This window comes from Abramis brama (genome assembly GCF_963993115.1).
Source record: "Abramis brama genome assembly, chromosome: 1".
Classification (NCBI taxonomy): Eukaryota; Metazoa; Chordata; class Actinopteri; order Cypriniformes; family Leuciscidae; genus Abramis; species Abramis brama.
The window spans coordinates 11,389,105-11,406,082 of NC_139963.1; the positions used below are offsets into that span (position 1 = coordinate 11,389,105).

At 36.3% G+C, this 16,978-nt stretch overlaps 1 protein-coding gene across 1 annotated transcript in view; it reads right to left on the reverse strand.

Annotated features, from left to right (window-relative positions):
• Positions 1-16,978, reverse strand: part of radil2a (Ras association and DIL domains 2a) — a 36,427-nt gene continuing 19,449 nt past the window's right edge. The window contains exons 11-16 of the mRNA XM_084118719.1: positions 9,649-9,793; positions 8,815-8,993; positions 7,046-7,394; positions 4,061-4,188; positions 2,038-2,177; positions 1-938 (exon numbers count right to left, since the gene is read on the reverse strand). Of these exons, the coding sequence (XP_083974845.1) occupies positions 851-938; positions 2,038-2,177; positions 4,061-4,188; positions 7,046-7,394; positions 8,815-8,993; positions 9,649-9,793 (1,029 nt within the window). The 3' untranslated portion in view covers positions 1-850. The remainder of the gene's footprint in view (positions 939-2,037; positions 2,178-4,060; positions 4,189-7,045; positions 7,395-8,814; positions 8,994-9,648; positions 9,794-16,978) is intronic.

Genomic DNA, 16,978 nt, shown 5'->3' on the forward strand with positions numbered 1-16,978 from the left:
TTTATTTAAAATCCCTAAAGCCAGAAAGCTGTTATGACTGTGCGACACACAACTTCCCGTTCACTAGACAGAAAAACACAGTTTACCTCTTTTCTTTAAGAAGAAATCAAAATAATATTTATTACACTTGTACAATAACACAAATATTACAACAGATTGTTTTTTAATGCCATCATGAACACAGATGACACTATAACACTGTTTCTCTGGCACTGAGGGAGAATATCATCATTTATGACAGACATCAGGAACCGCACAAGTAATATCAATATGAAATGTCATCAATATGAAAACGGTTTCATAACATCAGCAACATGAACCATTTAAAACAGCACTTTCATAGAGATACTTTGGTTAAATATTAACACTAATGTAGTTCTGGCTGATATTTACAGCAGTGTTTGGATGTTATGAACAGAATGAAGCTGTAATTGTGTGTTTCCAGTTTGAGCTTTAAGGAAACTGAAATAACCCTGTCAGGACCACAACTATTTCTCACGAAACCAGAAGATGACAGACGGACAGATGCTGAACGAAAATAAAACACTGGTAAACAACGGTTTAAAACATGTGCTAAACTATATTACATTAAAGATAGAAAGAAAAGTGTGAAATAAACGCTACTGTGAATGGGAGATTTCAACATATTATTCTGGCCTTTTGAGACAAAGAGTTTGCCAGCAGAAGCAACAACAAGAACAACTTAAATAACAGCATGAATGAATCCAGTTGAATCGCCTTTACTTTGGTTTCTGCACAATATTAGAGTTGCAGATTTGTCTGAATGGATCAATGAGGAAAGATCAGCTCAATGATGGAGTCGAGCGTCCAGGCGAGTCTGTTCTGGTTCTCAGCATCTGGTGATGAAGCTCCTGGATTGGGTTTTGGCCACCAGTAATCGCAGCGAATCGCTGGACGTCCGGATGAGTTCTCTTCCACTGACAGGGAAAGACAGAGCAGAGGAGGGTTATTCTGTCCGTTTCAGAGTCAAGAACGTCTGTGAAACCTCAAACACCTGTGTTAAATCTTATAAAGTGAATCTTATGAACATATTCAAGTTTCTTATTTCAGAATTTCAGGAGCTCTGGGTACATACATACATACATACATACGACATTATTTCTCTTCAAAAAGAAAGAAAAAGAAAATTTAGCTTAAAGAAAATAATAACTTAGAATTTTTGTACTATAATGCAAACAATAATGATTATAATAATGAAAAATAATAGTTTAAATTGGGAAGTAAAAGAAAGACAGACTGTGGGAAAATGGGGAACTTGAGTATTTACACATGCTAGTAATTAGTTGTGCTGGCTTTAATGCTGATTTATATACAAGTGGTAATGAATTAAAAACTACTGTAAGAATGTAAGAATAGTGTGAAATGAGAACAAATTAAACACAACAACAATCAGAAACATTATAAAATCAATAATTTTGGCACTTAATTGTCAATGTCAAAATGCAAAACATTTTAACGGTCCTAAAATATGCTTTGTTTCTTATAATGGAAGTTATAATATAATTAAAATATGTAATTTTTGCACCACTAGTGGCAATTGCAAAAAATAAAACAAGTAGCCCTCCCTATGACTGGGCCATATTACTAAAACAATACAATATTTTTCAGCTTTTTGACAATATTCTATATATTTGGTCTCAAAATCAGTGAAAATTTAGTCAAAAACAATGGGAATGTTTTGTTTTTTTAATCAATGGAGACAAGATGACGGTAGGTCAGCATGTCAAATGTTTTGATAAGTTGCACTGTAAAAACAAAAGTAGAGCTAACTTTTTTTTATAAATAAGGCAAACTATCACACTCAACTTGAAGTTAACTCTATGGATTTGCTCATATTAAAGTCAACTTAAAACTTGTGTTCATCTAATGAGTAACAGGTAGTCTTTTGCAACTATGGATTGTTTAGCATTTAGCAATGCAAGCAGCAACAATCCTTGTTTTTCATCTCCATGTTTGATTTTCAAAGATAACTTCATACCATGAACATTGTCTGTCTCTTAAAAGTGAAGTGCTCACCTGTGGTAGTCCACGCCCACCAGACTGACTCCGTTCACAGCGAGGATCCGGTCGCCCACTCGCAGTCTCTGGCTGAGCGCTGCTGGGGAGTCTGGCACCACTGACTTCACGTAGATCCCGCTCACTCGCAGGGGAGTTTTCTGTTACCAACAAGCCAAAACAAAGAGAAGACTCGAGATTAGCGATGACTAGATGAGGATCTGCACCAGCAGGAAGTGAATGATTGGTTTCTGTATCACCTTAATCACCACTGATGCATTTGTTTGAGAGCGCCCTGAGTCACATGGAGAAAGTAGATGTTTTATTGTCTCTGAATGCTAAACCACACAGTCATCAGGTTCTTTCTCAGTTCATCTGATTGTTAACATCAACCTCAATGTCTGGGAAACACAGGAGATCTCACGTTCACTCAAGCTCTGGACTCATTGTTGGCTTCAAAAGACGATCGGTGTGGCCAACGCAAACCCATTCGTCCCCTACTGAGCAGTTTCTCGTAAATGTAACCCCCCACATGTGTACCTCATAGCTAACACCTAAGTCAGCAATTCCAAGTCATTTACAGGGCCAAAGTCTCTGAGCAAGTGAACAAAATAGCTCAAAGTAACTATGGCTCTGTTCCAAAGCATAGTAAGCTGCCTATGTAGGCAGTATTTTAAGGTCTCACATGATGCAAAATCTGCAAAAGCATTGTCCTGCCGTCCAAGACATCATCGACCAAAACCAAAGGTAGCAACACGTGTATCCTTTGCAGAGAAGACAATCCCATAATGCACCGCAACAAGTTCAGTGAACAAATCTAGCCAGATATAATAATAAAAAAAGGTCTATTTTACACAAAACATGTTTATATAAAATGATCACGTCTCTTTAGAAGACGTGGATTAAACCACTCGATTTATATGGATTCCTTATATGAGGTCTTTATGAACGTTATGAAAGGTTTGGGTGAATGGACTTTCAATGGAAGGACGGAAATCCCTCATTTACACAAAATACTTATTGGGTTTGGATCAACATGAGGTTGAGTAAATGCTGACAGGGGTTTAATTTTGGGGTGTATTTCCCTTCAAAGATTAGGATGCTGTCTATGTAGGCAGCTCTCTAGGTTTTGGAGCACAGACTACATGTCCGGATCTAATCTAGCCCTGTTATTTTTAATCATAACAGCTGTTGACTGGCCTTGATTTGAAGGTGTTGTGCAGCTCAAATGGCATTACAGTTTGCATTCGACTTATACAGCCGTGTGTCTACAGAGAAATGGATATGAAATACCTTCTATATATAAAACAGGGTAATTTCATAAGCATGATCACAATGAAGGACCAACTATTACAGTCAATATGCCAATCAACTCACCAGAGGAACCATCATTTATTTATCAGCTTCAAATGTTACATCGTCTACAGTAAATAGAGAGTGTGTGTTAAACAAAACTTGTCCAGGTCATTTTCCTATGTAAGCTTGTTTCCGCCACAAAATAAAGAAATGTAAAAGATAATTGCGACTTTTTATCTCACAATTGCGTTTACATCTCGCGATTCTGACTTTGTTGCTCAGAATTACGAGATATAAAGTCAGAATTGCGTAAAATAAAGTCACAATTCTGACTTTTTTTCTCGCAATTGCGACTTTATATCACGCAATTCTGACTTTATAACACATAATTGTGAGTTTATATCTCGCAATTCTGACATCTTTTCACACAATTGTGAGATATAAAGTCCAATTCTATGAAAAAAAATTCTATGACTTTTTTTTTTTTTTTTACCTCAGAATAGTTTATATCTCACAATTCTGACTTTATATCTCGCAATTGCGACTTTATAACATGCAATTCTGAGAAAAAAAGTCGCAATTATTATTATTTATTTATTATTCAGTGGCGGAAACAAGCTTCCATATTTTCCTGCTAAATTCCCATTACCGCAAAGCACAAACATTTTACAAAAAAGTTTACATACTATACACTGTAGAAAGAGTAGACAAGTATAGAATATAAAAATAGGACAAAGATATTTCTCACCATTCCATCCACCAGTGCCAGACCAAGACCATGAGGTCCTCTCATCAGCTCTACGGTGAACACCTCGTCTCTGTCCTCCTCATCTTCCTCCTTTCTTTGGTCTGTGTTTCCTTCCAGGCCGTTCTTTACTGAGAAAACAACATCAAACACATCATATAATCAGCTCAAGGTCTTCACTCGATCAAATAAAGCATAAACAAACTCAAATATCACTGAACGTCCAGGTCATCCCAAACATCATCCCAAAATCAGAAGAATTATATTTTGCAGGTTGTTTTCAGGACTATCAATATTATTATCATAGTGATTATTTCATGGCATTAAAGTCAAAATGAAATCAGAATTGTAGGCCAAATGGGAAAGGTCAAAAGTCACCCGTAAACAACTGAACTGACATAAACATCAGATAATTCTGCATGATGATGATACAAGAACGACTGTTTTCCTGTTCCCATGAAGATCTTCTGCTGTGGGCTGGTGGAAACACAAAGGGCTTTCCTCCAGCGCTCGGCCACCCGGCCCGCGTCCTGAACAATGCCCGTCCCGATTAAGATTCCACCCAGCAAGTCAACTGTAAATTCCCATCATGCTTTATCCATTGCTCTTTTTTCTCCTGACATCACCACCTCTCTGTAATTCTTGAACCAGATTATAGGATTTGTGCCAGTACCAAAAAAAAGCAGCCAAAACTAGTGTGATCTGAGCAGAGTCCCTTTGATTAGGAAAACCCACACTAGTCTTCAGAGAGAGGAGGCGGGAAACCAGTGGGAACGGGGTGCCACATGTAGAGCTTTCCATTCATTAACTATATATTAAATGTACAAATGTCCAGTTTACACACTATTTTAGTTCATTCTTTGTTTCAGCTCTATATTCTGATTGGACTGTGTTTGAAGCTGTTGTTAAATGCAACAATTTGCTTGGCAACATAAACAGCCATATAGGAGAGAACGTCAACACAACACACATCTGAGATAAACTCTGTGGAAGTTGAGATCATTTGTGAATAAAAAGTTTTTTTTCTTTTTTTTCTTTTACAAATACAAAGCATTTGCATTGCTTTATAAGATCTGGATTCAACCATGGGAGTCAATGGGAGTCCAACCATTACAATGACTTTATGACATTTTTGAAGTTTTGTTGGAATGGGCTTTTAATGGAGGACAAAATCTCTTAGGTTTCATTTAAAGTCCAACTGAAATCAAAATGGACCCTTATTTACTTTGTTAGCGCATATTACTAGTCTTGTGGTGAACAATTAATCCGTGCAAGTTAAAACACAGAAAAAAAAAAGGCTTCCTGTTGATTGGATTCTCATCCTTTAAAAATGTATGACCTGATATCATGGAAATCATTCCTCGTCTTTGATGAAACCGCAAGAGTTTAACATATTCCTCCAACTGCCGCTACAATAAGTGTTAAAGCGCTGAAGAAACTCTATGATTTACCTGATCTTGAGAGAGAGATTGAGGCACAATTTGGATTGCTTAATTCCGAATAGGTTATTTTTTTTAATTCTCACCTGACCATTGCTCATATTATAAATATATTATGCGTGGGAAAAACATTCTGGAGAGGAGATATGCTGGTTTCCAGCTTCTTCACCCGATGGAGCCAGAGCACACAAACCCAACTCCACATCAACACCAGCACAACCCATACGCCTCCAAAGACAATACACCCTGCCTTTGAAATCAGGGAACACACTACAGGGTGAACATGTCTGAGGTGTTTCTCAGAGTACAGCTCACAAACTAATAGAAGACAAGTAGCACAAGAGCTACATCTCTTTTCATAGCTTTACATCAGTGTAAAATCATGCATATGCAAGGAACGCTGTTTTTTCTGTTGTTGTTTCCAACCCTAGTGACAAAACAGACCTTTATCCAGAATCTGGTGGAGAAAAGCAGATCAGCAAGTGTCTTGGTGTCTTGCTTGATCATGGTCAAGTCAGGGATTGATGCTTACATTTTTCCCAAGGTCCACATTTGCTCCTAAGTTGAATCTTTTTATAGGCCTACTTAAAATGTATAATTGTACAGGTCAGCCGAGACAAAAGCTACAAAAATTTGCGTTGACTTTAATGCCAGATACAGTTTATTGTGTAACCAAAATACCAATAATACCGGTAACCAGGAAAAACTTTAGTCATAATGGACTTTTATTTATAATAAAACTTATTTTGAAATGTTTATGTTTTACTATAGAGTGCAACAGTCTGGTTCCAGAAGTAAACAAAAATTTTCTCCATAAGAAAATTGAGTTTGATCATTTTTAAGTTTTATATTTCTCAGACATTAATTTCCCTCACAAAAACCGTTAAGTATACAGACTCCGTTAAGTTAAGTTAAACCGTTAAGTTAAACCGTTAAGTACACAGACTTAAGTCTTTTTGTTCAATTTTCAAATACTTTTTGTTTTTTACTTTAAATCAAAGTTTGTGGTGTTGTGATTCACCTCGTATCTGGTTGCTTTGCTTCATGGCTTATAACTCTTTAATGAAGACTTTTTAAAAATCCCTATGGGAAAAAATGAATGGGGGAAAAAATACTTTGGGAACCAGTGCCACTGAAAAAGAGGGCTCTATTGCCAGCTGCTCATTCAGAAAGACGAGGGAGATAAAATAAGCACTCTTACAACCATCTACAGCCATCCACATCATATTACAATATAAACACCATAATGTAAACATAATCTTCATTCATCAACAGTAGATCATAAGCAATCGCTTGGCATAAATGTGCGGTGTTCATTGTTTGAGACTCTGAAACCACAAGCCTGTAGAAAGTGCATTTTTACATTGAAACGTGTCATATTTATTATATTTATGTAATATATATAATTATAATGTTTGCCTTTGGTTTTTCCATCCACAAATTTACGTTAGCTATACTATTTTAGATATTAAAGACTTTTTATAACTTTAAATTTCACAAAGCTGAGGTCCTTCAGGGACCTTTTTTTATTCACAGATGTGCGGATTACCTTTCCTGTGCTGGCGTGCCGTCTGCTGCGTCGCCCCCTCCAGCGGGCCGGTTTCCAGCTCGGCCTGGTCGAGATTCTGAGGGGTGTTGGGAGGCGTAAGCAGGCAGGAGGGGTCGAGGGCCAGACTCTTGTGGTAGCCCAGGTCTGTACTCCCAGACAAGCTGTTTTGGAGCTCCAGGCTCTTGAGTTTCTGGGTCAGGACGGCCTCACACGAGCTCAGGTTGCTGTGAGACTCCCGGAGCTGAGGAGGTGTCATGGTGGCGGGCTGTTGATCTGTTGCCTCTGAATCCTGGCAGGTGATTGGTTCAGTCGTTGGTTCAATCTCTTCATTCAAGTTACTGCTGGAGCCCTGAATTAATCCAAAATGACAAAAATAATTATCAGCCCATATTTCAAGACATGCTCGATTTATTTGTAGAGCACTTTTCAGATTATGCATCACTTCAAAGCAGCTTTGGAAAAAGTCATACTGGTATGTCAGTAATGCCTTTGTGCTTTACCATAAATCAAGTGATCTTGGATGATATGACAATATAAAACCAGGATTCAGGTGATCCCCCAGATTTAGATCCATCTATATTGTATTTGTAGTGTTGTCTAGCACATATATCAGTGGCATAATGACATCTGAGCGCTCAAAGGCAATTAAGATATAAATATGTGTAATTTTGTTCTATCACGATTTTGAATTTTGTTCTTGAGATATAAATGTTGGTTGGTTTTGTTCTATCACGAGATGTAAAGTGCCCCTATTATGCTTTTTAGAATATTAGGCAAGGCAAGGCATATTACAACCCAATATTACTCTTCACGCAGTGTGTACTGTACTGTACCGTACCGAACCGCTCAGTAAAACAATTCACAACAGACTGGGAAATCTGACCAATCAGAGCAGAGTAGACCAATCACAACAGACTGGGTCACCTGACCAATCAGAGCAGAGTAGACCAATCACAACAGACTGGGTCACCTGACCAATCAGAGCAGAGTAGACCAATCACAACAGACTGGGTCACCTGACCAATCAGAGCAGAGTAGACCAGTCACGACAGACTGGGCCATCTGACCAATCTTAAGTAGGCTCGCGAAAAGGAGGGCTTTAGTGAGACCAAATCTTCAAACAAACCGTTTTCAGACTCTTAGAAATGAAGTGATGTGCAATGTATATTACGAATTTTTTTTTTTAACTTGGATGCATGTAAACCAATTGTAGGAGACCTCAAAACTAAATAAGGAACCTTAAAAATAGCATAATAGGGCCACTTTAAATATTGGTCGGTTTTGTTCTACTGAGATATTTAAATATTGGTCAGTATCGTTCTATTAAGAGATTTTAATATTGTTCAGTTTTGTTTTATTAGGAGATTTAAATATTGGTTGGTTTTGTTGTAAACAAGACTAAACAATTCTCAAAAAGCATCATTGAAGATATGATTTGGTTGTCTTAAGTGAAAAATAGCCAGTTGTCAAAGAGTTTTATGCGAGTTAAATATTTTATTATTAAATTAACCATAATTTAACCAACAGTGTTGAGAAATATGGGTTATGGATTTAATTTCATTTAGTAAAGTCTCTGAGTACAGGCAGAAAAACTATAACGTGATGGCGTTCCTTATTGTGAAAATTGACAATTATTTGTTTCTAAACTATAGGCCAACATTTCAAAATATACTAAATAAAAACCTCTACACCCTTCAACTAACCATTGCACTAAATGTCTGTGCATTCTGTGTGGCGTCTAGAGTGTTCACAGCATGGAGGAGGTTTACCTGTGAGGGCTGATGATCAGACTGTGTCTGGCTCTCTGGGAGAGACTGGATAAACTCCTGCAGATTCTGCAATGGCGGGAACAGCCCTGGCTCTGTGATGGGATTTCCCAGCTCCAGATGAAAGATGCTGCTGGGCAGGATTAGAGGAGGATGGTTGTCGAAACTTTCCAGGATATTAGCTAAGACAAAAAATATTTTTGCTGTCAGGCACAGAGAATCTCAGCGAGCATTCAAGACATCATTTGAGCCCTTTATACGTAAGCCTCCCCTGATAATGAATCACCCAATGCTAAAAAGGTTAGTTGAAAGCAACACTGACACTGTATTTTAATGTTTATTACTTTAAAGATTCCTCCTTTAAACCAATCAATTTTATAATGTGCGATATACAAATAAATGTGATGTGACTTTACTAGAGAGTTGAATTGCAGAGCAAATATATCCACATCTCTATGATCAGATGCTTTCTTAACTGCTGTTTTCTCACTGCTGTCATTTTTGTTGTATGTTTATTTTGTTACTGAGAGAAAAGCACACATTACATATAACATATTCATCTAAACACTGCTCTGTTTGGGTGGTGTCGTGGACATTCGCTTAAATTATACTGCTGAAAAGGTATTTCAAACTTCTTTTTACCTCCAAGTGAATAAAGAAAAATAACTTTGGCATGAGTATATCAGGGTCTTAAGGCAACCCTTTTAAAATACACATATAAAACAGTATTTAATCAATTTAATCTGTAGGTATACTATATTATGGAACTGACAATGGTCAAATGTCACTGTTCATCTGTGATTACAGGATGATGTGTGTGTTCATATTTGAGCTCACATGTATGGAGGGCCGCCGCTGCATCCTCTGGAGCCGGGGTCCAGCATGGAGGGCACGTACGGGCTGTGTTGTATTCTCTCAGCATATGATGCAGCTGTGCAGGGTTCAGATGAACAAACTCAGCTCTCAGAGTCGACCATGATGCCTGTAAACACACACAGATGCATAGAAGAATGAAAAATTCACATAAAACTAAAAGAGCTTTTTGGGCCCAGCCAGATTTCTCAGCAGGGTTAGCTAACTATTCAGGACAGGAGAAATGTGCTGGTGAAATGTCTTTAGAGATGTGTTGACTCACAGTTGGTCACATAGATTGTAATCTTGATTTTGCAGCACACAATGGGCACAGAATTGTATATGGCTTACAATGATTTTGGGAAACACAGCCCAGCATGATTTAGCAACGGTAACTGTTGGTGAAAAACTGCTTTCAGTTAGTTTACTCATTCACACATCTCACAAATCAGTTCAGATGAAATTGTTGTGTTGTATAACAATGAAAATACATTTTTAGTAATAGCACCTAAAGGGAGCATGTACAAAGAAAATAGCAAAGGACCCAAGACTGAGCCTTGTGGTGTACCCTCCTTTACCATCGAAAAGATGTTTTACACAATCACATTTACACATACAAACGGGTAGAATCTAAACTAGGTTAGTGTCTGTCCAGAAATGGCAACACAATGTAAAATGAATGTGTCAAATGTAGCACTTAGTTCAAGTAGCACTAACAGAGATATGCAACCCTGGTCAAATATCATTTGGTCTGAATGTTTTAGTACATTTCTATGTAGTAAGGAGAATAATTGGGTGGACGCAACAGTTTCCAGTATTTTGATGAAAAAATTATTTTCTCAAGGGTACATATTCTCTGACAACGCATGACAAGTAAACTCTATTGTCGACCAAACAAAACATCTTTAAAATACCGCAAAGGAAATACAGCCAAAACACTTGAACAAAAGACAGCTCACCAAATATCACTCCACATTTATTGTTTCATTCTCCTTTACTGGTGTCTTGTGAATAGCCTGTCTAAATAACAGAGTAGTGTTTTCTTCTGTGTCATTTTTTTCACATCCAGAACAAAATAACATCCACTACTTGTATGTAATTAAACCAATCTCTTCACAAAATTATATAGGAAGCAGTGGCTGGGAATGAACATTGTACAAACTCACTAGAACAACAGACTCTTGCTGAACCTGACAGGATATGTTAGGCATTTCCTTACAGTTACAGCTTAGTTTCATTCAACAGAGAGTTTATCTTTAGAGTTTTGTTTAGGTTTGTTTATTTTAGTTTCATTTAATTTGAATACAGAATAGAGTCCATATGCCTTGAACTAAAACAAAGTTTCAAGGAGACCTATAACGCTCTTTTACAAAGTCTTGATTTTGGTTTTGGGGTCTTCTAGAAAAGGTTTTCATGCTTGAAAGTTCAAAAGACACATTATTTTTCACATATTTTACGTTGTTGCAGCACCTCTCTTCCTAGTCTGTCAGTAACACTCTGTTTAGTTATGAAGCCTCTCCTTTCCGAAAGTTTCAGAAATGCCATGCCTGATACCATAACCGCAAGTTTCAACATACTCATTTATTTTACGTATGCCTTGGGTGGGAATTATTTAAATGAGGAATATTGACAGGTTTGTTCCTTGAAGAAAACTCAAGACTCCCTCTGGAGTGACACTGTAACTTTGCAGAGCTTTTTCATGCTCAAACAGCAACATTATACACTAAAGAAATCTGAAAACATGAAAGCATTAACCTATTTTAAATACCTACTAATACATTTTTGAGGGTTGAATGCCAATTATACTGATAGTTACTTAATTTAATTTACCAATTAAATATAAATCAAAGTAATGAAATATATTTAGGGTGAAAGTAGAGAGAAAGTTACAATGTCTGTAGCACTATGATAATAAGTTTGCAAACATTGCTAAATATTACTTCTTATTTCTTTATTTTGATTTGGGAAAGAAATGTCACGTGGCAAGATTCACTATTATACCCTGAAATGAAGCATGAGAGATTTTTCATAAATCATTTAGCTGATGCATAGACATTTTAAGACGCCTCAAACACATGTGATGGGTGGTGTTACATGAGTCTGGGAGGGGCTGTGATCTGTCGGACCGCAGGACTCACTCTCGGCTAATAAAGCCACAACACAGTCGTGCATGTGCATCAGACGCATGTTTATGAGTAACTCATTTTCTTCAGCTGAATGTGCAAATTATTTGCGTTTCCCTTCTATCCGTAGCCAGGTCTGGTTTTGGTTTCTCCTAGGATTTGACTGTAAAAGGGCTAAACAAGTAACCAGTCCCATGAGTAAAACAGGTCTGGTGTAGATGTTGGATTTACGTCTTGGTTCACCATTAAATAAAATATTGCTCAGAGACCAAAAATGGAAATGAATGGAAATATATCAAATTTGTTTCAAATCTTACTCCTAAGCTTTCTTAAACATAAAAAAAAAAAAATAATAATAAAAAAACACAAATGAGACAAATGGCAATGAATGTGGATAGAAGCTCAGATAATCTGGTCCTGGAATAATTTGATGAGAAATGCTGGAGATCTCTGATTTTGACTGCATTTTGAATATGTGACAAATCTGTGAAGCACAGTTTAAGAGACTGTTGAGAGAACTTGTGTCATATTGTGCTTTTTCTTTGCTATAGACACCCACAAAAGGCTGGACTGAATAGTCAGAATGGCTGTCCCAAAATAGATGGATGGAAAAGGGGAAAAGACATCTGCAACTATGTGCAGAAATGGATGTTTTACAAACCACAAACTGTGCGCTCATGCCATGGGTGGAAACTTAACAACCAGTCTCCCAGCAACTTTGACATGCAACCATTGTTTGTTGACGGATAGAGGAAGTTAACATTCTCTAATTGCACACTGGATGATTCTGACAGACACATGCTGTCTCTTTACTCTCAACAAGTGCTACATGTGATCATATTATTAGCCAGAAAAGTACAGTTCCTCAAGACAAACTTTGATGTTGGCTTGACCTAAAAGTTTCAAATCAATACAGTATTATGGGTTAGATCGATTGAGTGTTCGGAGTGGTTGGTACGGTTGTCTGTGTTGTAGCTATGGTGTTCCGTAGAGGTTGATAGGGTGTTTTTAGGTTACTTTTTCACACTTACAATTGTTAATCCTAGATGATTTAAAATCCTAGGTAAACTATTCCTCGACGAGCACGCAACCGGTTTAAATGGAATCTGTGGAAATGTGTGAAACATTGCTGAACCCAAAGTTAAATTTCACCTTCACTTAAGGTATAAATAGACGTTAACCCAGAGTCACAGCCTTTTCATACAAACACAAAAACTCGGTCTGATATTCACATGTGATTTCTCTGTTCCGACCAATTCGTAGCGAACAGCAGACGGCCTGAATGAAAATGCAAACTCTCTCTCTGACAGTAGGTGGTGTTTATAGAAAAGCACAGATACTCCGCTTAACGTATTTGTATGTAACAGCAGCGACTTTGGGAATGTGACCAACATGTAGTGTGAAAAGTCTTAGATGGACAGAATCAGAGAAAGTCCAATCAGTTATAAAAAAATAAAGCATACAGTGTTAGAACAGGCTGAAAGACTGTGCTGAGTTTGGCAGATTCAAGTCTTAGCACAAACTTATAAAATATCAGTATGTGTGCTTATAAATATTTACACGGGTTATATTCCCTTCTGAAAAAGAAGCGTGTTAAATTACTTGCAGATAATATAATATTAATGAAATATTATGCACTATGTACACACTTTAGTACACTTTTAAAAGTTCACTTCAGTAAAGCTAGTACATTTTTACGTCAAAGAACATTTAAATCATTGTTGTAATAATATTTTGTCATGTTTTAAAGTGCACTTATTCTGATGTGTTGACTAACATACTAAAGCACATATAAAGTACTTGAATATAATTTTAACTGTTTAAATTATCTTTAAAGTTAATTTCAAAATTGTAATTTTAAGAGTGTAATTACAAATAAATTTATATACAAGTTTCAATATAAATGAATATAATTCATTAAAATATATTTTAGTTTACAAAAAAATGCTTGTCAGTAAATTCAATAGTACACTTTAACCTGGCAATAAAAAAAAATATGAAATTACATATAAAGGTTTACTTAAGTCATACTTAAATTTAAACTATAACACATTTTCATTCAATTGTAAATTACATTCTGGTATTGTAGTTTTGTATTTGTGTGTAGAATGTTTGTTTGTTTGTTTGTTTGTTTACTCTTTGTTAATAAGTTCAACATTCCTAGCGACTATTGATGAAATATGTTTGCCAATTTGGCACATTAAAATCTGCCACATAAAAAAAAAAAAAAAAAGATCTTGTATTATTAATGTATATTGTATTAATAAATTATATACAAACATGCAATTAAAAATATTATTTTACTACATTATTTCTGTAATAAGTACTCTTTTTAAAAGTAAGCTAAAGTGTACTTCTTTTTCACAAGGCTATCTTTCCGAGTCCGTCATAGTTTTAATAATGGAGAAACACCCTTAATCCAATTGGGAATGAAATGTGGTTCAGTTTTTGAAATATTTACATTTCCTTCATTTACTGTTAAGGTTGACTGCGTAATGCAGGACAAATAAACACAGAGATCATGTGACAGACTGAGTCATGTATATGTTTGTTTGGAGTGTGTTTAAAGTAAACTCAGTCACTTAAGACATGAGATCATACTAGCCCCTCCCACCCAGAGCTGTAATCCAGCTCTCTGATAGGCTAAGAGGCTTACCGGTCAAAGTTCATTTACTGCAGAGACTTCACGAGACCTGTAAACCCCCACGGTACAGGATGTGTTTGGGTGACGTGCTGTAAACCTTATACTGTCCTCTGTTATTCTGCCTTTCTTTTATGGTATGATAAGTTAAGTGAAACTCACTTCCTTATGCACAAAAGAGTAAACAATGCGTCTCCCCACTATCAATGGCTTTTGAAGAAAGTTAACAGGTTTAAGACCAGACAAACAGCAGTTTTGACTTCTTCCATGTCCTGTTCATCAGGTCCTAAAGTCCCTCCTGCCAGCTTCGCTCCGTCTACATTGTATTTACAAAATGATTCAACTTTGAATAATGCATATTATTTAGGATTATATGACAGGCTGAACGTGGTGGCATGTTGTGGCAAGCTGAACGGGTTTTTTTTTACGTGGTGAACGGAAAAATGGCATGACTCAAGAAGTAAATATGACGTTTGTCATGAGTTTGATGCCATCATGAGGTTATATTGAATTAACTTGGCTTGTGAAACAGGTTTGCTCTGTATTTCTTGGAACATCACGTCATTTTTATGTCGTTTCCAAGGGTTTTATTGGTGTTTCTATAACTGATAGTCACACCTGTCCAATCAGCAGTCAAACCCAGATCACAACCTCCAGCACACCTTGCTGTCAAATCCAAGTTAATTCTTCTTTGCAACTGAAGAATTTCCTTATTTATTCACAAGGAAACTCGATCGAGCTGTTTGTCAAGTGAACTGAACAAACAATATAAGGGTGCACTCACTTTATGGCCGGAGCATTTCCTTTCTGGTGAATTGTTATCTCTGGATGAGGGCCTTTAAAATGATTTAGCCTTCACTAATGAATCATTCAGACTGATTTGTGAACTGTTTTGACTTATTCATTCACGGGAACAACTCAAGATAAAGTTTCTCTCACAACACTATAGTTTGCAAGTAGCGTTTACTCTACACAAGAGAAATATCTATAGCTGATGGAATATTTCAGTGTGTAACAACAAAGATGTACAGGTAACACTTTACAATAAGGTGCCATTTGTTATCACTGGTATAACTAACATGAACTAACAATTAAACATTTATTTTTAGTTAGGGTTAAGTTTAACATTTACTAATACATTACTTAACAAAAAATTGTATCTGTTAATGAACAAAGATCAATAAATGTTTTAACTAATGTATTGCTCATTGTTAGTTAATGTATTAAGTAATGTTATAATAGGACATTATTGTGAAATGTTAGAAATTTATATTCAGTAGAGAAACTTCCATGATGTTTAAAGGGTGTGTTCACACTTGGCAGGTTTGATTCGTTTTAAACAAACTCTCGAAGTGAAATATGAACTCAACACAGAACAAAGACATCTAAATGAACCAAAAACAGGTCCTGATGACACAAGATGTGACCCTTAAAAGGACAGAATGCTCAAGCAAACCTGTTTTATCTTATCATAGTCGTGATGTTGACAATCACAGTTCAGTTCAGGCACAAAAACACAGTCTTCTTGAAGCAGATCTTGGTTTGTGTGTGTGACGAAGGGATTCCTGCCACTGTTTTGCCACATGACACAAGCTCCTCACAAGTTCTCAGCTGGTCAAAATACCATCATACTGTGTGTACGCACATACAACAAGCACATTTATCCCCAAACACAGCATTGTTTTGGATGTTTGGTAAGTTCCATCGTAAAATATACGTCATAAAAGCTGTTTTTGTTGTTGTTTTGTATCTTTATGTGTGTTGTTAAAAACACGAAGCGAAACCAGGACTAAATGTATCTTCTTCTTTGTTTTTATCCGGATCAAACGAACCAAGAGAACCCAACCACAAGTGTGAACACACCCTTAGATTTAATTAATTTCCATGACTTTTCCATGCCTGGAAAACACCATTTTAAAAGTCCTAGATAATTCCAGGTTTTCCATGACAATAGGAAACAACATATTGGGTAGATTCACCTCAGATGGTTCAAATCATATTTTGCCTCAAAATTTAAAGAGAAATTATATAAAATATAAAATTATCTTTAGCTTTTAGAAAATGAAACAATTTCCCCAAATTCTCATTTTCTCATCTGTACTAATGAATGGATGAATGAATAGATGGATGAATGAATGAATGAATGAATGGATGGATGAATGGATGAATGAATGAATGGATGAATGAATGAATGGATGAATGGATGAATGAATGGATGAATGAATGAATGAATGGATGAATGAATGAATGAATGAATGAATGAATGAATGAATGGATGAATGAATGGATGGATGAATGAATGAATGAATGGATGAACTCAGGTTAAGGCACATTATTAATCTTATATCTGTATGCCAAATAGAGCTTTACTAAATGTACAAATATTGTATTTTTTACTGTTTAGCTCCGAGTTTATAAAACTGAATGTTGTTTGAATCCTGTAAAAATCTGATTTATTTTTTTTTTTGTGCCAGAACATTTTATTGTGTGCAAGTACATGAGCATGGCACTGGAATCATCCCTAAAACAACCCTTTAGCATCTGTGCAAGC